Source organism: Ruditapes philippinarum, unplaced genomic scaffold (assembly GCF_026571515.1).
Source record: "Ruditapes philippinarum isolate M1 unplaced genomic scaffold, ASM2657151v2 ctg3880_1_1_1_1, whole genome shotgun sequence".
NCBI lineage: Eukaryota > Metazoa > Mollusca > Bivalvia > Venerida > Veneridae > Ruditapes > Ruditapes philippinarum.
The window spans coordinates 107,820-131,877 of record NW_026856372.1 but is presented as its reverse complement, the minus strand read 5'-3'; the positions used below and the strand labels follow the sequence as shown (position 1 = coordinate 131,877).

At 32.8% G+C, this 24,058-nt stretch overlaps 1 protein-coding gene across 1 annotated transcript; it reads right to left on the bottom strand.

Annotated features, from left to right (window-relative positions):
• Window positions 1–17,436: 17,436 nt before the first annotated feature.
• On the bottom strand, window positions 17,437–21,290 carry LOC132746312 (histone-lysine N-methyltransferase PRDM9-like). Its single transcript, XM_060735424.1, has 4 exons — window positions 21,072–21,290; window positions 19,265–19,389; window positions 18,145–18,298; window positions 17,437–17,656 (listed from the first exon to the last, which is right to left on the bottom strand). The coding sequence occupies exons 2-4, from the start codon at window positions 19,286–19,288 to the stop codon at window positions 17,469–17,471; spliced, it is 366 nt and encodes a 121-aa protein (XP_060591407.1). The 5' UTR covers window positions 19,289–19,389; window positions 21,072–21,290; the 3' UTR covers window positions 17,437–17,468.
• Between the last annotated feature and the right edge of the window lie 2,768 nt (window positions 21,291–24,058).

The window sequence follows — 24,058 nt, the reverse complement described above, 5'->3', positions numbered from 1 at the left end:
ACATTTTTCATTACCTTTACCTTTTAAGTCATTAGTGATCTATTAAGTCATCAGTTACCTTTTCAGAAATCAATATATTTGCAGTGTTCGACACTAACGCAGTCCCGCGGTCCCGAGGACTTCCAAAAAATTGGCAAGGGATTTCTAAAGTTCCAAGTCAGATGGTCCCGTTGGGACTTTTAAGTTTTTAAGTAAAAAATATACTGATCTTTAATCAACTTTTAAAGTATTCATTTAGATGGTAATCTTGCAAAAAAAGGGTATTTATTAAACGTGATAAACTTGCAAAAAAGTAAAACCGGAAATGAAACATTGATTACAAAACACGGCGGAAAATTCTCCCACATACAAACATTCCAATGTCAGTATTTGCCGATATTTTGCTGTAATTTTCAACCACCATAGTAAAAATGATATGTTTTATATAGTTTTTGTATAATATTTGATGTTTACTATGATGTTAGAACACTTACACTGTGGAAAAAGTCGGCAATTCCATAATCAATTAGTGTAATAGATTTCGGATAAACACATTCGGATGCGTGATTTTTTTGGGATTATTTTTTAATATATACCGATTTTGTGATTATATTTTAAATGCAATAATAATAATAACTTGTTCCTGTCTTATCATGGCATTGATATATATTATGTAAAAGGAATTATGAGCAAAAAAAGCTTTTTTACTGCAGTAACTCATTTTCTTCTCTTCAATGACTAGTTTACACTTATTCAAGTAGACCTAATACAGCAATATTATAATATCAAATGAAAATTACTTACTGCATAACTACAGACAAAGGGACAAAATGCATTATATGTATTCAGGGCCTTTTTACCTTCTATAACAGGGGCCGGTATAGGGCTGCTTCCCCAAAGAAAATTTCTTTAAAATCATGCAGTTTTCCCCCAAAATTGAATTTACATCAAGTTTTTTCTTCCCCTTTTGCAAATATAACATGTATTTTTCCCCCAAAATTAAGGGCTGGGCTGCTTCCCCAACCTGTGAAAAAAGCCCTGGTATTGAAGTCAGTAATATTTAGGACATATTTTACAAGACCTATAAACACTTCCAACTGCATGTATGATTTTGTTACCAAACTTAATAATGCTGGAAGGAAACATAGAGGATTTCGTTCCCTCATCACTTAATGTTATCACAGATCCATGGGCTATGATCAACATCCCAAAAAGTAGAACGAAAGAACAATAAAAAATAAGTTGCACATCAATTTTGATAGACAAAGGTTATTGCTTTATTCTTAAAATGATATAAAAAAAATCAGGGACTTCTTACTTAGGGAAGGGACTTTTGAATTCAAAACCAGATGTCCCGTTGGGATTCCTGGCTGAAAAGTTAGTGTCAACCCCTGATATTTGGAGTATTATTCAACTTGGATATTACGTGATTTATTGGAGCTTGGATTATTTTAAAAAAGTTAAAATTATTCTTGTGGATTTTATTGTGGGAATTTATTCTAAAGTGTTCTTGGATTTAACTTGTATTTAACTGTGCTATTCAAAAAGGATCATTCCAGGATCAGATAAGACATTTTAATTTTACATTTTTATTTGGACTTCAGGTATTTGTACACATTATTTGTTATTTTGATTTTTCTTTAATAATTTTTCTGTAATAAATTTGTTATTGTTACAAGTTTGTTGCTGGCTTTTCTTTCTGATCGTTACGCCTGGCTCGTAACAATATATACACATTTTGTACTTAGCCCCAAAAATAAGGTATAGTAAACAAAGATGTTTTTGTAAGAAATAAGAAAAAGATGTATTTATAATGTCACTTAAGAATTGCCTTTATAAATAATGTTACATAGTGTGTCTTACATCAACTTATTTGTCCAAAAAAAGAGCAAGCTGATAAATCATACATTATTATCTGAAGATATTTAAGATAAAATATGTCACAGTCACAGGGTGAGAAAAATGTGCAGTCTGAATGGAACTCAACCAAGGTCATTCTGAATACCTGTTACCAGCTCTACTAAGTTTTCTGAATTGGGCTGCTATTATTTTTCCTATTAATGAACAGTTATATACTGACATATAGTAATTATTATCCAAACATTACAAGGAAAAATAGAAACATTATTGGCAATAAAATTACACGCCACACCCCCTTTAAGAAAAAAAACAACATTAAATCTAATCATGAACTCTATGTGAAAGTTTTACCTGCCAACAGTAGCCAGAGTCATGAGCTGTCATCTCATCATGTATTTCAACACCTCCATATGGTCCAAACATGACACGAGGTGGAATTTCTCTCCCAGTAAACACTCCTAAAACCAGCCCCCAATAATACTAGATGGCTTAACAACCAAACCTGGAGGCAATGTATGCAAAAGCTCTATCTTCATCATATTCTAGGCCCACCTGTTGTAACAAAAAATAACTTTTATATAGTTTACTTGAAAATGTGTGTATATGACAAAGACACACCCACAACTTCACTGTTCTTTTCATATAAAATGCATACATCTACTAACCGTATATACTTTTTTAGCTCGACCTATACGAAGTATATGGAGAGTGTCCTACTCGTCCCTGCGTCAGTCTCCAGATTTCAGATTAAAGTTTTGGTGCAGTAAAATATTTTTCACTATAACTTTGTCATTTCTTAAGGTATCAACTTCAAACTTCAAATATTTGTTCCTTATCATCAACCACATCTTATGTGACAAGGTTCATAACTCTAGCACCAATATGTTCAGATTTATCTCCCCTAAACTTAGAATTTTCCTTAAAAAAATACTATTTTTTACTGTTACTTCTTTATTTCTTAAGGGATCAACGTCATACTTCAAATATATGTACCTTATCATCATCCCCATCTTATGTGACAAGGTTCATAACTCTAGCACCAATATTTTCAGATTTATCTCCCCTTGAACTTAGAATTTTCCTTAAAAAATACTATTTTTTACTGTAACTTATTTATTTTTTTAAGGGATCAACGTCATACTTCAAATATATGTACCTTATCATCATCCCCATCTTATGTGACAAGGTTCATAACTCTAGCACCAATATTTTCAGAATTTATCTCCCCTTGAACTTAGAATTTTCCTTAAAAAAATACTATTTTTTACTGTAACTTATTTATTTCTAAAAGGGATCAACTTCATACTTTCAAATAAAATGTACCTTATCATCATCCACGTATCTGATTGACAAGGTTCCATAACTCTAGCACCAATATTGCAAGAAATTAATCTCCCAATCAACTTAAATTTTTTTACTGGAAAATGTTATTTTTTACTATAACTTTTTTAGTTTTAAAGGTATCTACCTCAAACTACAAATACTTATTCCTTATAATCAATTATATTTTATGTGACAATGTTCATAACTCTTGAAGTAATTTTTACAGATTTATCTCTCTTTGAACTTTGGATTTTCTTTTAAGAAATATTATAACTTTTTTACTTTTTTAAGGTAACTACTTTCAAACTTCAAATATATACTTCTTTTCATTACATACATGTTGTGTTCGTGACAAGGTTCATAACTCTAGCGTGACTATTTCTAGAAATTATTTCCCTTGATCTTGGAATTTATTTTTAACAAATTTTTATTTTTTTACTATAACTTAATACATAATTATACATTAATTGATTTTTCTTTCATAGTTTTTGTCCTCCTTACTGCGTCCAGTATTTTATTAGTCGAGCTTGGCTGTCTCCTGTGACAGCTTTTGTTTAGTAACATGTATTGTTACTCAACCATGCACTAGAGTTGGGCAAAAATGTTAAGCACAATGAGTGTGTCCATGGGCAAGACCTAGACGCCTAGCTCAAAGGTCAACATAATACTTGTAGGTCTAAGGTCAGCAGTTAGAAAACATTGTCTGGCTAGTACTTTCATACATCAAACAATTTTGAAACAATTGGGCACAAAAAGATGAAAGTGTCATACCTAAGAACTCAGACACCTGTCTCACACTAAGAGGTCAAAAAAAAAAAGGTCAGCAGTTAGAAATTTTGTTCTCCCCTCATTTACTTTCTCTCTTAAAATAACTTTGCACATATGTGTAGTACATGTGGTAGACCTAGAACCTTAGCTCCAAGGTCAAGGTGACTTAGAGGTCGAAGGTAGCAGTTAAAAATCTTGTCCAGCCCATTACTCTATCATGCATCATGGGACCTTGAAATGATTTGGCACAAAAGTTGTGACAGTGTGTCATACAAGACCTCGATCCCTGGTATTCAAGGCTACGCTGTTATACACCAAGGGATTTTGAAATAACTTTGCAAAATGTGAACAGCATGATACAGTGTTATGGGCAGACCAAGATTCCCATCTCTAAGGTCAAGGCCACACTTAGTGGTCAAAAGTCAGAAGTTAGACAATCTTGTCCAATCACACATCATTTTAAACTCAAGTCGCAAATGTGTAGGCATGATTACTTGTTATCCTGAGCATTTGTGATAATCAATTAATGTAATACTTTGACAATAAAAACCATTGCTTCTTTTATGCAAATCTATTAACTGTAAACTCTTATTTATCCCAGTCTGTGATTTTAGGGTTTAAAAATTGTTGGTGTCATTCAGGCAACCATGTCAAATAATTTGTTTGTCCGAAGTAAACACTGGTTGCCCCAAGTATTTTCATCAGAACATCTCCAAGCAATTATTGATCAAATCTGCAAACTTATCTTCAGTGAGAAACAGTCATAAATGTAAGCAAACTTAATTGTATTTGATATCTTGAATTTTATCACTATTTGTTGATATTTTGATGAATACTTTCTGCAAATTTTTATTTGTCCCTCGGGCAAGTAAACTTTTATAAATTGGTTGTCCGAACTTAAAAAATGGTTGTCTCGGGCAATTATTGAATATGACAACTGCTAATTTCGCAGACTGTTATCCAGTATAATGCTCCAGTACACTATGTTGTTTTTTCATCAACAGCCATTTGTTGCCGTCTTTTACTTATAAAATTTATTAAATGCACTCATGATAGTGAACAGAAGACTTATTATTATATAAAAGATGGCGGAAAAGTCATGATATTTTCTATTTAGTGTGCATAATCTGACATTATAATATTCTTCAAGGTTACATATCTTTAACCATTAATTCATTACTGGGAACTTTTAAATAATTTTTAGAAAAGGAAAAAACTGGAAATTAGACCAAATGATATTAAGATAAAGAAAAAAACTTCCTATAGAAATAAAAAATTTACCTCTGTATCTCTAATATACTGCAAGGGTCCATGTATGGGGCAATCCATGTCATACTCTTTGTTACAATCCTCACAGTCTAAAACATGAATATATTCTGTATGATTTATATTAAGGAAAGTATATATAAATGAATATTGTGCAAATTTAAACAAAGAAATTATTAGTCATTGTCAACTAGAAATGTGTCGTCACTGCCACGGATGCCCCCGCATGCAGCCAAAATTTCAGATGTTATAATATTTAGTTCCAAATTTGTTTGCACAAATTATTTTTTTCATTTCAATTTCAAAGCACTTAAAACTATTCAATGTTAACACAAACCATTTTTATACAAAGTTCAAAGCACTGAAACAATTCAGTGTTAACCTTTTGTAAATTGCATATTGCTTATGTGTAGCCATGCAAAATAATGGCTACATACATTTTCACAAAAGTATGAGTGCTGAAAATTCAAAATTTTTCCAACATTCAAGAAAGATAACTTTGTCCAAAATCATTGAACCACGACCAAATTCAAACCTGAACTGCTGTATCTATATGTTAAATTTGAGTTGAATGTGTACAACCATTGGGGAGATAATGAACGGAAACTTAAAATTTCTGATTTTTTTCAAAGTTCAAGAGGGATAACTCTGTGAGCTATCTTCAAACCATGACCAAATTGGAAATTGACCAATGCATTCTTATGACATATCCATATCTTTAATTTGTGTTGAATATGTACAACTGTTGCCAGGGAACTGAAAATTTCCTTTTTTTTCAAAGTTAAAGGGGCAGAACTCTCAGCCAAAAATCATCAAAACATGACGAAATTTGAACTTGACCTGAGCTCATTTCTTTGACATATCAATATGTCAAATTTGAGTTGAATGTGTAGTACCCTATTGGAGATAATCAAAGGAAACTGAAAATTTCATATTATTTTCAAAGTGAAAGGGACATAACTCTGAAAAAATCATTCAACCATGACCAAATTTGACCTTGACCTGTGCATTCCTTTGACATATCCATATGTCAAGTTTGAGTTGAATGTGTAATACCGTTGGGGAGATAATGAACCGTAACTGAAAATTTCATATTATTTTCAAAGTAAAAGGGGCATAACTCTACCAAAAATCATCAACCATGACCGAATTCCATCTTGACCTGTATTTTCTCATGACATATTGATATGTCAAGTTTAAGTTGAATGTGAAATACTGTTGGGGAGATAATGAATGGAAACTGAAAATTTTATATTATTTTCAAAGTAAAAGGGGCATAACTCAGCCAAAAATCATCAAACCATGACCAAATTCATACTGTAATTAATCACGACATATCCATTTGTCAAATTTGAGTTGAATGTGTGCAACCATTACCAAGATAATGAACGGAAACTGATGATGACGGAATGACAGAATGAAGGAAGACGGAATGACAGAAGGACGCAACAAGGTAACACTATATGCCCCGGCCATTATTTGGCCTGGGCCGGCATAAAAATTTTCATTATGATATTAATTATTGATACACTGCAATCTCTGTGAAGTAACCATCTCTTTCCCAACAACACACCAATAAATAGTTTCAATATGAAGTTCATGTACATTAACCATGGAATATCAAATGAAATACAAGTCAAGAGTAACATCTTTACTGACATTAAACACAACTACTGTAAAATCATTATTATTCCTGGGGCACGAATTTTCGTGGTTTTCAGGGGTTGGTCAATCCATGAATTTAAGATCTGACGAAATTTTATCCCAACAAGTTATACTTCTAACCATGTTTTTATTCTATACATGTGTCGCCACTTTTCAGGTCAATTTTTGTGTTATGATCAGGGTTCGACATTAACGGGATCCCGGGATTCCGAGGATCCCAAAAAGTCGGGAGGAATCTCTGTGATTCCTAGCTGGGGATTCCGTTGGGATCATTGAAAAATTGCTGTGAAATTTTTTTAAATTGTCTGAATTAATATCATTGAATCACAAATATTCAAGAAAAGTGTTAAAAGAGACTGGCACAACTGCAAGGTTCAAGAAAGAAAAGAAAAATCCTGCCGGTAAAATCTATGCTCTTGTATCATGTACGCCAGTTTTCCTTTGTGCAGTGACTGCTATCAACTCATTTGCGATAAATAATGAAAAATATTTTGGCTAAAGAAACATTGTTGAATAATTTTATATCATGCATTGACTTCATAATATTAAGTTGTGAAAATTCAAAAAAGAAATGTAATTATCGTATAACTATTACACAAGTGGTGTGTACTTCAAATATGTGCTGATCGGCATTGCCGGCGATAGCTACGAAGTTAACAAGTGTTTGTTGTTGGTTTTTTTCTTGTGCCAAAATTCGGTATTTGCACAGATATACATAAACCTATATACCTATTAAACTCCATGGTATTTGTGATCATTGTAAATTTTCGTAAAAAATAGTGAAAAAAAAAAGATTACTGATGTATTTTTTTTCTCCCTGCAGTACAGCAAAAATATGATTAATAAACAGAATACAAATAATCCATACTTTTCAGTTTAAAATCCTTTTTGAAACTCTACAGCCTATAGATGCTAAAAAAAATTGTCTAACTAAAGTCTGAAGTGTACTAAGGTCAATCAAGGTCACGCATAATTTACCGACAAAAAATAGAAAAATCCTTAGGTGAAACATACACCAAATGACGTATATTTCATCTGACAGTTCTTTCAGCCAATCAGTGTTCTGAACTACATGACTGCTGCATGCGGTGAGTGCCTTTGATGTGACAGATGTCATAACTTGAAAAAAAATCAATACACACAGAGAGGAAAAGAATCGGACATTTCAGTGTAAAAATTGAGAACAATAAATTTGGATATTACACATCCTGTCATGGACTTGGAGCAACTTTTTATTTTTAAAAATGAAATCATTTGAAGGTACCCTACTTGTAATGCAAACAAATCTTTTTTCTGAGTAAGAAATTAACAAAATATTTAATTTACAACAATCTATGGGATATTTCCTTTTAAACAAAAAAAGTGTACAGTAAGCTGAAAATCACTTATTTTTTTAAAGTGATCATAATTAAACATTACTTTTAAATGACATAATAGTAAATATTTTCCAAAAGTTATCCATACCAGAACTCACTGGATGGAGCCTAATCATTACCTGTAATTTTTTAAAGATCTACAGATCATAAGTGGGCTCTATTTCAGTGAACCCTAGGCTATCTGGGAAAATGTTTCCCCAGTTCATACTTAACTTCAAAAGTTCAAACCCCAAGTCCCATTGCCCAGTCACTTGCATTATACCTTCATTTACAGAAACTGGTTCACAATTATCAACACCAAGGAGAAAACAGGATTTAGCAAAATTTGTATTTTCAAATCGAACTCTTGTTCAGTGAGCTTATTGTTATTATGTTTCCGTGCATGTAAAAATGTATTATGTATTAATTTATCTTAGCGGTCCAAATATATATATATATTAGTAAACACTTTGAAACACTTTTAAAACTTTAAACAGCAATATTTCCAGAGGGCTTATAAACTACATTTTGTGCATCTGAAACAAGAAAATATATATCCTGTATGTTGACTTAAAAAAAGAATTTGAAATCGGTTTGCTGCACTCCCTTGTTATTCTTCGCCTTCATATTTTACTATTTTGATCTGAGGAATCCCTGACATTTAGGAGGAATCCCTGAATTAAATCTCAGGGATTCCTATGGGATCCCTTGTAAAAACTAGTAGTGTCGAACCCTGTATGATGCGGTATACAGATAATCAGGTTAGTGACAAATTAAATCTATATATAGTTTAGGTTTGCAATATTTAAGAAACTTGAAAGCAAAGTCGATTATATGTCCTGAATTTCAGTTGTTTGTACAAATCACTGAGACTGCTTAATTGTTGTAGGCTAACTTTATTGTGTTTTCCAGAATACTTGACTTAATCGAGTGAAAATAGGAAACCAGTGCAATAATTAGCGCTAATATAAATTGTCAGTTTGCTCTTATTAATTGTTAATATAAGTGAATTCGCAGTAATTTGTCTGCTCTGTTAGTCAGGAAACTGTTTATGGGTGTATAATGATATAACTGCTGTAATTGCTCTACAGATGGCCACAGCAAAACTTATAACCTGGAGGTTGCATTTTACCAACAGTTGATCAGTTAAAACTGCATTTTACAACATAAACTAAAATTTAAGTGTAAATGGCATCAAAGCTCAGCAAATAAATATTGTCTATCTAAACATTTTGATACATTAAACAATTGACAAAATATTGATTTTCAGCCGAAATACTGGGCCCCATTGCACACCTGTATATTTTAACAAAATTACAAAACAAGTGTGAAAAATATCACTATCTATGTGATGGAACATGAATCAGTTGTGATTTTTACTTTTGAAGGTCAGTCACATTTTATCCAGCTGTATTTTGTTAAAACTAAAGAAATATCTGATTTGTTTTAACCTGACATGTAACATTTCATTAGATTTGCCCACGTGTAACCAAAATTCTAATGTTATGGCGTTTATTAAATTTTTACAGTGTACTATAATAACGTATCCTATTCAAAAAAATTTATCATACACAGAAAATGGTCATCTTTGGGGGGTTTTAAAGTTTGCATAAAATTCACTGTTTTCTTTCTCTAAATTTCATATCCCTTTTTTTCTTTAAAGTATGGCACTGATGCTTCAAGACCAAAAAATAAAAAACATTAAAAAATTTATTAATTTTAAATAATAATATTTAGGGCCTTATATATAAACAGTGTAAGGTGCAACTAGGCTTTGTGAATCAGTCTCTAGTGATGGTTTTGCAGAAATCAGACTTTTGTTTGATTTGAACGCTGATTTTCATACATTTTTTGTTAGATCTCTGTCAACTTAACAGATTAAGAATCCTGGATAACTAACCAGTTAATTTTTTGTCATATCATGCACAGTGCTGTCGATCAACCTAGCAAGATTTCCTGGATATATATATTACCAGTTATAATAATTACCACTTTCTCTATAAGTGCCAAACTATTAATCCCACCTTATTTTGGAATAAGCGATGTGAGACAAAAGACCATAATAAACTCATTGTAAATTTAAAGCTCAATTGTCTCAGAGATATCATGTGTCCCCAATCAAGGATCAAACCAAAAACTCTTTGAGCTGAGCTGATGCATACCACAGGGCTGCCAACAGCAAATTGCAAAATCAGAGGAAAATACGCCAGGGGTCAAGGGGGCTGCGCAAGCCCCCTTTTGCGGGTCCAGGGCAGAGCCCTGGTAGGGGCCCAGGGCACGGTGCATATCCATATCAGTACCCTCTTTGCGAAATCTGCTGAAACGGTACCCTCTTTGTACATGCACAGGTCATTCTCTGCTCAAAACAAACCAGCGATGGATAACAAGCCAGTAAAAATTCATTGTAATATGGAAAGGAGGTATGACACGTGGAAAAAGATGTATACCACGGAACACTAGAATGTTTTATCTATGTGCTGATTTGTCATGTGCACGTTCCTCATGCACTGCAACTTCACAATAAGCTACAAAAAATCAACATGTCTTGCTTCGCCCATCACCACGACATACTTTTCGGGCTGAAATGAACCTGTGGCTTGATTATATATGCATCATACATATTTAATATGTTCACTTACATATCATCTTCGAACAAATGGCAGTATATTGTCAAAAATAAATGTAAAATTTTAAAAAAACACCCTATTTTCGGTTTTGCAGCGGCACGGGCTACCTCTCTTCATATGAATTTTTATATCACAGGTACCCTCTCATTTTTTTACATATAGGTACCCTCAAGGCACGACATATGCTTTTATTTGCGTTAATCGTTAAGTATGTAATATTTACATAAAAGTAAGAAATATTACATACCTTACGATTAACGCAAATAAAAACATGTTGTGCCTTGAGGGTACCTATGTGTAAAAAAATGAGAGGGTGCCTGTGATGTAAAAATTCAAATGAAGAGAGGTAGCCCGTGCCGCTGCAAAACCGAAAGTAGGGTGTTTTTATGAATTTTACAATTTTTTTTGACAATATACTGCCATATGTCCGAAGATGATATGTAAATGAACATACTTAATATGTATGATGCATATATAATCAAGCCGCAGGTTCATTTCAGCCCGAAAAGTATGTCGAGATGATGGGCGAAGCAAGACATGTCGATTTTTTGTAGCTTATTGTGAAGTTGTAGTACATGAAAAACGGGCACATGACAAATCAGCACATAGATAAAATATTCTAGTGTTCCGTGGTATACATCTTTTCTACGTGTCATACCTTCTTTCCTTATTATATTGAAATTTTACTGGATTGTTATCTATTGCTGGTTTGTTTTTAGCAGAGAGTGGCCTGTGCATGTGCAAAGAGGGTGCCGTTTCAGCAGATTTCGCAAAGAGGGTACCAATACAGGCTTTGCGAAAGTTGCCGGACCGTCGGACATGTCCGGCAAAAATCAGGCCGGTCCGATATTTTTTTTCGGAGTTCCGGACCTTATGTCCGGTACGAATAACAGGATATATCCAAGACCGATCAAAACCGGGTTTTCTCCCTTGAATAAAAAAAAATGCTAAAAACGAGTTTTTTGATTCGCCGTTTCCATTATAAAGTCTGTCCAATCAAATTCTAGAACATTTACGACTGTCAATAACCAAAATGTCAGTGTTACTACATTATTACGCTGGCGCTACGCCCGGCAAACAAAAGTCGGTAAACTATCCAACGAAGAAAAAAAAAAGCGAAACAAAAGGAGATACGAGTCCAGGGCCCGCCGAGAAAATTTGTGGGTAAATGGAAAAAATGGCCGCTTTGATCATAAATGTTTTGATTTCCAGACAGAGTCCATCAATCTGGATAAATAATTTTTATTTAAGGGAAATTAAAAATTGTTGCTCGCAAATCTTTAAAGTTGTTATATCTTTAAAAAAAACAAAAAGGGTATTATACTAACATCACTAATTCCGCGTCATCACTTATCTCACCGGTAATGGCATATTTTCATGTGCCAGCGTGTTTTAAATTTGGTCAGAATTAAAAATTTTATCTTCCAAAACCTTAACAACAAAGTTTTTGGCCAAAATAATTTATATCTATAGATTTTTACGTAAAAAACTGAACAACTTTTCACAAACTATCTTGCAAAAAACAACAATAGTCCATTAAAAATTTGTGCATTCTCTAAAACAATCATCATTTTCTAAAATTTTCTTGTTTTGTTGAAAGAAAAATTTTGAGTTACAATGTAAAGATAGTTTTTAATATTTAAAATTATGCAAAATAACATAAAGAAAATTTTAACTGAAAACATGAAAAAAAAAAAACTGAAATAAAACACCATTACTGCGAGTTAAAAAGGATTGACATACTGTTTCAAAATGGCCAACACACGGTCTACATCTTACAAATTAAACTTATTTTGATTGAATATATTGTTGTTTTTCCTTGTGTCTATAGCCAGATAAAATGACTAAATGATACAGTTTAAAAGTTTTTGTAGTGTAAGTTTAGTTTTGTCTCTTTACTGTTTTAAAGTGTAAGTACCGTGAACAAAAGGCACAGCTATACTATACATATATTTGGAAACAAATTCGGTCAGACAAAAGTTCTTTTCTGTCAGACAAGAATAGAAAGTTTGTTCTGACCGAAGTCAGGGCAAATCCAGAGTTTCGCTGGGTGTCGTGGGGCAAGCACCCGGAAGCTCCTGGATAGGGATAAAAAAGAAAATAAACTAAAAAAAGAAAAAAAAATGTAAGGGTACTGTATAAAATATGACGGAATGATATATACATCAACAAAATAGGAAAAATCCCTGATCAGTGTTTATGGACTATGAAGTGAGAAAAGATGTAACGGAACTATGCAAATAGAACTTGATGATAGTCTTTCGTCTTTGTGCGTAAATTGAAAGAAACCCTAATACCTATACCAAGAAAAACAAAACGAAAAAAAAGCCGAAAAAAAAAAAAGGAAAAATAAAAAAATAATATCTTATAGTGTACTGAAAAGATGTATTTATGTTTTCAATTATCTAAGATTTAATAAATTTGACCATTTATTAAATTATATATTATCATTTGACCTTTTTACATTTGGGTTACACAAGTTGTATTACTACAGAAAAATAAAAGATGAAACAATGACAGCTTAATTTTGTCAATAGTAACAAAATAAAAAAAAAATAATAATAAAAAAGAATAATATAAATAATTTTCTTTTGAAATGTATCCTGCATGAAGGTCTTGAAAGAGCCGAAGACTCGGGTAGATCCTAGAATAAAACCAGTTTATAAACCATTCCTGATGTTTGATGTGTATTCTCTCCTTCCTTTTGGATTTACTTGTTGTATTAATTTTGGGAGAATTGTATCCCGTTGGATCCGTCAAACATTGGGTTATCCCCCGAGTCAAACAAGAGCAGAATGTGGGTAGTCCTTTAATAGTTTTTCTTACCTTTTCTACCAGCATCCCTCGTTGGATCCATGACATAAGTAAAAAATGTACCATACCGCAAAGAGGAAAGAAATATACGGAGAAGGCATCTATACGTTACACGTCGGTCTCCGACAGACACAACTTCCGGTAACAGTCTAACACCAAATATAATAAACGAAAAGAAAAGCGGAACCTTCACCACCGATATTACGAATGCAAATGTAAAGATAATGTGTAAAATAAAATACGAAAAATTAGAGGTTGGAGCCGGTTATAACTATTATTACAATAGATGGTGAACAAATTATGCTCAATTATACAGTATTGGAGAACAGAAGAAATAATATAAAAGAAATGGAACTGCAAAAAAAAAAACACTGATAGCTGGCAAATGACCCAACCCACAAAACGAAAAAACAAGACTAGAAAAAACAAACGAACCGCAGAAAGAAATATAAGGAAGTGAAATGTAATTACTGGACAGGCGGCGATAATCAATTGTCCCGTATTGCCCAGGTTGTCGCCAAGCCCTGTACGGAAGTGGAAATATTATACGAAAGGTTAGGATGTTAAGTAAAAAGACAAGTATGCCGCCCTGCTTGGATATTCACTCTTAATTGAACACTTCTTTAAGACAAAACAACTATTTAATATAGATTACATATACAAAATAAAGCCAAACCCTAAAGGGAAAGAACCAACAGCTAAATATCATCCAGAATTTGAAGTTATACATGTACATCTGTTACAAAAGATAAGAAATCCAAAACGTACATCTCAAAGAATACTTATTTTCTCTCTAAAAAAGAAGGAGAAAAAAGCAAAACAAAATTTTGGTGAATATGAACCACTTAAACTGTTGAAATGGTCATGATAAGATATGATCTGTGGTAAGTGGTGAAGCCATTGTATAAAGTACTTCAGTAATCATTTTCTTTGAAATGTATCCTGAGAAGGTCTTGAAAGACCGAAACCGGTAGATCTAGAATAAACCAATATAAACATAGTCCTAAGACATTAATGCAACTTTCATGACATTCAAACATTAGGGCTTATTCAATTGAGATTTAGATACAGTTGTGTTTGGTATAGCTGGAGCTATTGAATTCTCTAATTAAAGTAAATATAGTTCCTCCGGCTAAAAAAAATAATGTAATTTTTTATGTTTCATTTATGGATTGAGGTTTATAATTTTTAAATATCTTAATTATTGAAAATCTGCCTGCCATTAAATTGTTTACCTCAACAACCTAAATACACTAACAGATTACAGTTAGGGAAAAAAAGATATATGTCTCGTTTCGTGCCATACAAGATTGGCCCTGTTTTTTTCACATTCCTTTGATTTTTCTGTTCATTTTTTAGTGCTGATGGCACAATCAACTATTCAGCAGATCTTTGGATCATGTTTACAATGTAAGTCTTTATAAACTATGTGACCCTCTTCAAAATGCGTGTATTGAAGTTTCTAATGAAAAAATTTCATTTTTATTGCGACGGACGCGCCCTCAGAGCTAAGTCATCTACACATGGGATTTCGTTGGCTACACTCGCGCAATGTGTCCTAACCCATTAACAGCCTCAAGAATAGTCTGAAATTTGATCCCTTCCAAACTCCTACTTTGTCGGCCTATCTTAAATGTCTTCATAATTTAGCCTTTTCAATTTTCAAATTTAATTATCCAAGTTAAAAATATGAACGTATATTATTGATAAAACGTTGTAGTCCCGTAGTATTATTGCGCAATATGCAAATTACTGCTGAAACGATTTTTACCGCTTCGAAAAAGTAGACAGCAAAATTTACTTCAATAAAGGCTGTAACCTCTGAGTTTCCAAGACATATTAGTAGGAAATAAAATATTTTCTACATTATACAAACCATTTATTAGTAACAAATTCAAAGTATTTTCGTGACTAGGTAACTTCGGCATTAATAAGAGAGAACTATTTTCGTGACTCATACCGCGGGGTTTAGTGATATTCAGCAGTTATTGAATATATTAGATACAGTACAATGGCTGTATTAAATATCTATTTTGAAAATGCATGTAAGACACTTTACCCGCCATCGTAGTCTTTCATGGTAAGGAAGTTATAATATTCGTTCTACTTCCGATTCAGTGTGTTTGTTTACATATTACTAGGTCTGATATGAAGTTAACCTTCGCTATTCTAAAAATAGATTCTGCTTCACCTGTTCTGGATTTTTTGGACAGCGCGATTAGGAAGTACACATTAAACATGTAATTAATAACCAGCGGATTGTAATGCATTACTTTTTAAATGCTATACAATTGTAAGAAGCAACAAGTTGAAAATGGAATTTGTGAAGTGAAAAGGACAACTAAACACTGTAGTGCTTAAGTTGACATTTAAATTAAAATAAAAACGATGTGCTGCTGGCCTTCTACATCTTTACCTGTTAAATAAAAAAAATCTAAGAAATACACTATTAATTGCCTGATGATAACCAATTTTTTTTTTTAATGAGACATATGCCAAGAGAATAAAAATACCAAATGACTTATATTTTATGTCTGTATGCCCACTATGATATAACAGAAGCAATTTCTAAATAGCATTTCTCAAATGTATATATATGTATTATGTTTTTGAAGTTTTATTTGCCTGGAATTATTCTAGGCAAAAAAAAATACCTAAAAACGCCCCCTCGACCGTGCCTGACCAGATTTCCCCTGCGAATCCCCGGCCCGGGCACCATTGCTGGTCTTCGCCTAGGGGCGCGAATACTAAGTTTTTTCTATTTACATATCATTTCTTTAGAATAAATCGATAAGGACACTTGATTTACAAGTTTGAAGCCAGAGTTTTTATGGCATAAAATTTCATTCTGTATTTAAGTGCTTGAAAGTAGAAAATCTGAATTATATCAATTTGGGACACAAAATATATTGCTTCTACCCAAATCCTTCCCCGAACTTGTATGGAACAAATTTCTCTGTTATAATATTTTGTGTTTTGTTTTTGTTTTGTTTTTTTTCTAAAAGAAGCTTAATTAATGTCTCTCCGTTGCATGTCCGTTCGCATTCAGTGCTGCAGCACTTTGATTAAAAGTCTAGTTTTAACTCCTGTGACCTACTTTATGGAATTGGAACCTTAAACCATTTAAATAGAGGACCCCCTATGTATATCCTCTGAAGTTTAGCCAAAACTCACATTGGTTAAAGTGAAAGATGTTTAAAAAGAATTGTGGATAATGAAGAAACCACTGAAAGGTGGGACAGGACATGCACAATTGCCATCAAAAATGCTCACCTCTGAACACTGTGTTTTAGGTGAGCTAAAATGCTCAAAGAAACCTCTTTTTGCTCTGATATGACAACCAATCACTTACCTTGGTTTTTTTTCTCTTTTATATCATCATTTTTACATTTTCGCTTTCTTGGTGTTGAGAAAGTTAGGATAAACCTTATTTTTTGGAAAATAATTTTTGTTTGAATATAATTTAAATTATATTTTTATATGATTTTTTATCAGAGATATAGCATGACTAACATTAGCTTCCAGTGATTTTTTTTCTTCTCAATTTTAAAACAACCAGAGGCCTCCTGAAGGAGAAAATATGGCATGATAAATCAGGAAAGGGGGAACAATTGAAATCAAATTCCAACAACAAAAAACAAGAGCTTTAAAAATATTTCCTTTCTCAGATTCAATCTTGTTTTGTTGCAAAATATTAGCTTTCTTGAAGTGAGTAAAAAGCAAGATGGAAAATGTCTTGCTTAAATAAATTGAGCAATCACAAAATACCTCTAGCTCTTTTCTTTCTTTCTTGCTTAAATAAATTGAGCAATCACAAAATACCTCTAGCTCTTTTCTTTCTTTCTAAATCTGGAGTCCAAGTTTCATCACTGTCTGAATCAGAACATTGAATTTTATTCTTAGAAGGTAGAGTGGTATGACTGGCCTGGTTCCTTATTTTCGGTCCTTTAGCTCTATTAGAACAACCTTTCATGAAGTCGGGTTTAATTGCAGGCAAACCTAACAAAAAATATAGATACATTGTATATAAAATTATAAACCTAAATCAAAACACAAATATGCCCGTTGTAATGCCACCTGAAACAAAATTCTGAAAAAAGAGGTAATCAAGTATAGCCAAAGGCGAATGTTGTGGCAAATGGTAGATGTCATTTCTTGTCTTTTTTTATAATACTGTAAATTTTAACCAGTTTTAAAACTAACAGATTTTGTTCAATTGATAATATATTTTTGAGGCTATATACTCGGATAATACTAAAAGATATTTAGATGTAGCATAAACATTTTTAAAAACCGTTACACAATGGGAAATATGCGCTTCAATTTGCGGCTCCGTTCTCAAGTTCCTATGGTTAAAATGAATGAGTGAAGTGTTGTGTTCAAAGTAGGAACCCAACATGATTTTAAAGAATATTTTCTTCCACCCTATGGCGGGTCCCTGCGGTAGAAGGAAATATTAAGCCCTGAAAGGTCTATAACAGTCTTACCCATATAGAGCATAATCTCATAATTCTGTGCAATGTTTTTCAGTCTTGTTTGCTGATGAATGCCCATATCATCCAGCTCTTGTTGACTGAAGAACTGAGTAAGATCAATATCTTTGTCCAGAAACTGGTTCAAATCCAGATTCTTCATGGCCTCCTATGGAAATAAAAAACATTATTATTTAAACATATTCAACAGTGATTCAAACTTGGTTGACCATTCGGTCACAGGGCCAATAAAAGTGACTGATGACTGGAAAAAAATAAGCGCAGTATGCCCATTGGTGAGGTCAGAGGAAATTACTGCTCAGACATTATATGACCAAAGAAATTTCATTGGTAAAAGTTGAATGACTGCAGCTCTTGGCACTGTTGAATAATAAAATCTCCAATGACAACAGCCACACTGTTTTATCAAGAAGGGCTATTCCCAATTATGACCCAATTAATTGTCAGCTTGCCTCTGATGACTGTGTCACTAAATTCCTGTGATAGGTATGTCTGGTGACTGTGAGCCAATATTAATTTTAAAAATTCTATCTTTTTTATCAGAATCAGGCTAATTTAAGACTGCAGACCCATAATCCATTAAAAGCTAATGATTCAAAATAATATACAATTTTTTTATAAATTTAGATCAATATTGAAATTCAAATCTAATGCATGCACTAATAAGTAATTGCATAAAACAAAATACTGATGACAAAACCTAATCATGGAAAGTAATTCATATAAAGTAGTATGCTTGATTTCCAATCCTGAAACATTTATATTGTGATCAATATAAAATAATACAATTACATGCTACATTTGCTAAATAATATATGTTTAAATAATAAAAATATATGGACTTTGTTTCTTTGATGCAAATGGTCACTACTAAGCTGCCAAGAAAAAGAGTAAATTAATAAATTAAATGTGGATTCCAAGAAAATGACTGCAGCTCTTGAGTTTACATACTTGGTAAAAAAAATCCTAACTTAAATTAATCTAGAAAATTTGCATTTTGAAAAATCATTGTGTACTTTGGTTGGCAAAATTTTATACAATTTTGAACAAACTTTTAGGAAGTTTTACAATTCTACAAAAAGATAAAATTCATTTCAATAAAAAGTTGTCTCACCAAATTTGGGCCACCTCTTGCCATTTTCTTTAACAGCTTTATCCACTTGTTTTTCTTGTCTTTAGCCTTCCAGAATTAATTAAATTTTGAAATATCGCCAGGTGCCCTAAATTTGTCCATGTGACCTAGTGTTATTAAAGAAAAAAGTTTAATGAGTCTCATAGAATTTACTTGTAAATATAGGGAAAAACACTGACAATTACAAGCCACACACGGTTGATATTAAGAGCAAGCCATCAGCCAAATTTACCATTTTAAACTATCTTTTTTAAACTATCCAAATAAGAAAAACAGCACAAACATCTGGACTACAGTCCACTTACAAATTAATAAATACAAAGTCTTCAGTGATTTTTTTTGTTTGATTTTGACCCCGAAATATGGCCTCTTCACAATACCAAAACAACATTAAAAATTTACAAAAATGTGTAAAAAAAATCACAATTGGCAGGATTGCTATTCAATACCAAACAAAATAATGAACAGACAAAAGACAATCTTGAGAATTTGATTATATATTTGAGGGAATAAAAAGAAGAAAACTTGAACTATGAACATAATTATTAAATGTATGAATAAAGTGACAACAGGTGATGATTTATTCTTGTTTATTTTTTCACAATTTGACAGATTATCGTGCTAAAAATTCACAATTTCAGGGGTAGGGTTGTTGTGAAAAAAGTTTTAAAAAATGAAAAGGTCCTTCTTTGAGTTCATTTAAAAGGGGAATAATTTGGTGGAATTTGCAGTCTGCAGCAGGGCTTTTCTTCATAGGTTCTTCATAGGTTGGGGAAGCAGCCCTGCCCTTCATTTTGGGGGAAAATTACAGGGTAAATTTGCAAAAGGGGAGAAAAAATCTTTATGTATACTGGTGCCTCATATTTCTGAGGTACTTAACTGTTTAACACAGACAACAAAAGTTAAAAGGATAAAATTCTGAAAAACACATTGAATATTGTAGGATAGACATGTCAGTTGCATCATAGTTTATTCCATTTAATGTGTGCATGTAAACAATTATGTATACAGCATTGTAATTAACACCCATCTGCTGCCTAGTGAGTAAAGTTGCGTTCTCATATTTCCAAGGCAATTACATTTTAATAGTTTCAAAAGCAAACCCAATAGTAATATTTATTTTTTAGTACACCTTTACCTAGGCTTGTCTGAATGTGGGGATTTTCTCTTTGGCATTTATCAAATATTTCAATGGTTGTTTAACAAAGACATTTGTCTTAAAAGGTATGAAATCTAAAAGTAAAATGGTGAAATAAATTACTTTGCTCTTAATCTGAATAAAAAGAATATTTTTTTCCAGTCGTATCTCGATATATGTTATATTTCTATAAAAATACAATAAAATAGTAAAAGTAAAACTACTGGCAGGTTCATGAAGTCTAGGAGGCACTTTGGACTGTTTAAACCTAATACCTTGGAAATATGGGTACCACGGAAATATGAGGCGCCAGTATAAATTCAATTTTTGGGGAAACCTGCATGATTTTAAACAAATTAAAGGATTTTTCTTTGGGGAAGCAGACCTATAACGGCCCCTGCTATGGGAAAAACAAGATTGAAGAATATATAGATCTATAAGGTTCATTGCGTTTTTTTAGTGCATTAAATAAGTTTTATTTTTGAGAAAAAACGTGATGGCATGCAATTTTCCGAAAAATGGGAAAAAACCTGGAAGTCAAACTCCGTTCCGGTGTTGTAACAATGAGCTAATGATTATTGAAAATAGTATTTAAGACAAATTAGATTTATAAAGATATGAGTTTAATCTTTTAGAAACAATGCATGATACCTTCGGAAAGCACAATTTTGTTTTCCCGCTCGTCTGTGCAGACGACAACTCATCCGTGTTTACAAACGCTGTACAATAGCTTTATTCCGGAAACCGTATTCCGGCATAATAATTACAACACTCCGTACATCAAAATAGGAACCGTTGGATTTATTCCAAAAATTTTGAAAGGTGTGAAAACCCGATATGCTAAGCTTTCAACAAATATTCCTTGAAAACAATGTATCTATATAAACACGGACTTTAATCGTAATGTAAATTAGTGATATAAAGCAGGCGGGTGCAAATTAGGACAGAAGAATTTTCTAGGCCATTCCTTGCGTCCTGCGCCAGATTGTAAGGTATTTCGGTAACTACCTATCTATCTTCCATTAATGTCAAACCCTCGCGGGAACGTAGATATTACTCTAGACTAGTCACTTCAGAAACAGCTATGAGATACAAGGGAATCCGAGCACCAGTCGCTAGCTCTTATTGAAAAGACTCATTGGTTCTTTTGTATGCCCAGTGTATAGCACTGATTCATTCGAGGATTACCTGGATTTCTTACCCGTACACTTCTAGAAAAGCGAATGGAATGATTCGTATTTATCACAACAAATCAAATCAAAATTTATTTATTGTCGGTATATATATATATATAACATTTCACAAATCATAAGCTATGTACATCTTTGTTTTGTTTTGTTTTGGGTTGTACGTCACATCGACACAGTATAGGTCATATCGCGACGTTCCAGCTTTACTGGTGGCGGAAGACCTCAGGTGCCCTTCCGTGCATTATTTCAGGCACGAACGGGTACCTGAGTAGAATTACCGACGTTCCGTAAGCTAGCTGGATAGCTTCCTCACATGAAAGAATCCAAAGTTCCTGTCGGGATTCGAACCCACAGAGGTGAGGGGCAAGTGGTTTGAAGTCAACGACCTTAATCACTCGGCCACGGACGCCCCTATGTACATCTAGGCCTACATGAGATGTCACATGTAAGCCCTAGTACTAAAACATGACATGATATACCTTTTTCGTTATCATATACAAAATATAATATATAAACTGACTGATTAATATTTGTTGATTAATAACTGCACTAAATTTTAATGTCATGGTGTAGTAACATTTACTTCTTATGGCTCTTCACGTCTCTGACTGACTTCAAATATGTGAGAATTTATGCTATAGTAATAGATAGAAATAAAAGAAAAAAGTGTATTCAGAAAAATAATATAATACAGAAAATTTTGACCTAGGGAAGACTAGCACTACTAAGTAGGTATCTTATAAATATGTATCAAAATTGTGTCATTTCTTAGATATAAATGCGAATATAGATAATCTTGAATGTTATTCCACACTTGTAAGTTGCATAATATTGATTAGCCAGGGATTCAGGTGTTGATATTTGTTGCTTATTCATATATACATTTTATACGCGTTATAATTACACGTTATTCATACACGTTATTCATACTCGTTATTCATACTCGTTCGTGTTTTTTATAATATCGACGTCGATTTGCCGAACTGAAGCACATAAGAAACTAACAGACTGCAACCCAGTCTAAATTTTGATATGTGCTTTTCTATAGCAACTGCGCTGCGAAGATCATAGTACATAAGTTTCCATATTTGAGTTGTACAAAACATGATAAACAAGATCAACAAGGAAAGGCGGCGTTCAATGAACGCAACCCCCATATGACCCAGCAACAGGAACCAGTGGCAAGGAGCCAGTCTATAATATATTCTTCATGGAGACTGATGTTAGATCATATATTGTCTTGTATACTAACTAGTATTCTAATATGATAACTAGTTTCTTCGGGTACTGAAAGAAAAACATTTTAATTCTTAAACTAACGGTAGGGATGAATGGTCTTGTTTTTTTTTAATCTAGTATCATTCAAGCAGAACGTTTTTGTTTATTTTAAGTTATATCGCTACTATAACACAATACATGTACCAAGTATCCATAATCAAATACGGGTAATGCATTGAAATACAATTTCCGCATAAATTATCTTGACTTTTTTTACTCTATTTTAAAGTTAATCTTATTGTTAACTCTATCTGTGTATGCGCCATACAAGGCTTTGGTCAATGATTCCTTAGCACACTCTATTTGGCAATTGTTTATAATGATAGATGGATCTTTTTTACTTCGGGTAACGAGAGAATATTTGCATGCAGTTTGATTTCTTAGGGTTCATTGCCACATATGTCACAAAGTCTGAAGCATTTGCTGTATACATGTATTATCAAAAGAAAAGTCACTCACGTATATAAGGTAGTGCCGTCTGCATACACATCGGTGCTACAAAAGTGTACTTCAAATGTAACTATGTCATAAATATTAAGCAGAAATAAAAGAGGACCTTATATAGACCCCTGAGGGACACCCAGAAGAACAGTTAAATATATTGTGATGCATTAAAGCCAAGTTTTACCATCTGTTGTCTTTTCGAAAGATATTATTCAAACCAGATACATATTATATCCTTTAGTGGCGGAATGGACGAGTGGTTAATGCGTTGGATTAGTAATCTAATGAACGCTAGCCGAATGGGTTCAAACCTCTACAGGATCATGTCATTGCTTCTTGTTGTACCCTTGAGCAAGAAACTTTGCACTCATTGCATGCTAAGTACTGCCTACCCGATCGAACTAAAATAAGTTCTGTATAAACTATATTGAAGTAAAAATGAAGTCTATCATCGTAAGCATCTTTAGCGTATCTTGAATTGACACGTGCAAGTTTCAACTCGTACTGAAATTATGTACAATGTTAATTTATCAAATTTTCAAAATGAAGTCCTTCATATCGTAGTATGTACTAACGTTACAGTGATTTTCCCTATATTTTACAGCCGAATAAAGGTTGTTTCCCCTAGCCCAAAATATGCATATGTTCCACGAAAATTACTACATTTCACCCTGAAATGCATTGTGCACATTCTTCACCAGAACCATGACTAAACAGCAGCTGATT

What these genes read in the sequence shown, in the direction of transcription:
- LOC132746312 (XM_060735424.1), bottom strand. Translation starts at nt 19,288, where the DNA reads ATGGCAAGAGGTGGCCCAAATTTG. An exon ending in CAAGAGGTGGCCCAAATTTG is followed by an intron (nt 18,299 to 19,264) that starts GTGAGACAACTT and finishes TTATTTCCATAG; the next exon opens with GAGGCCATGAAGAATCTGGA. An exon ending in TGAGATTATGCTCTATATGG is followed by an intron (nt 17,657 to 18,144) that starts GTAAGACTGTTA and finishes ATTTTTTGTTAG; the next exon opens with GTTTGCCTGCAATTAAACCC.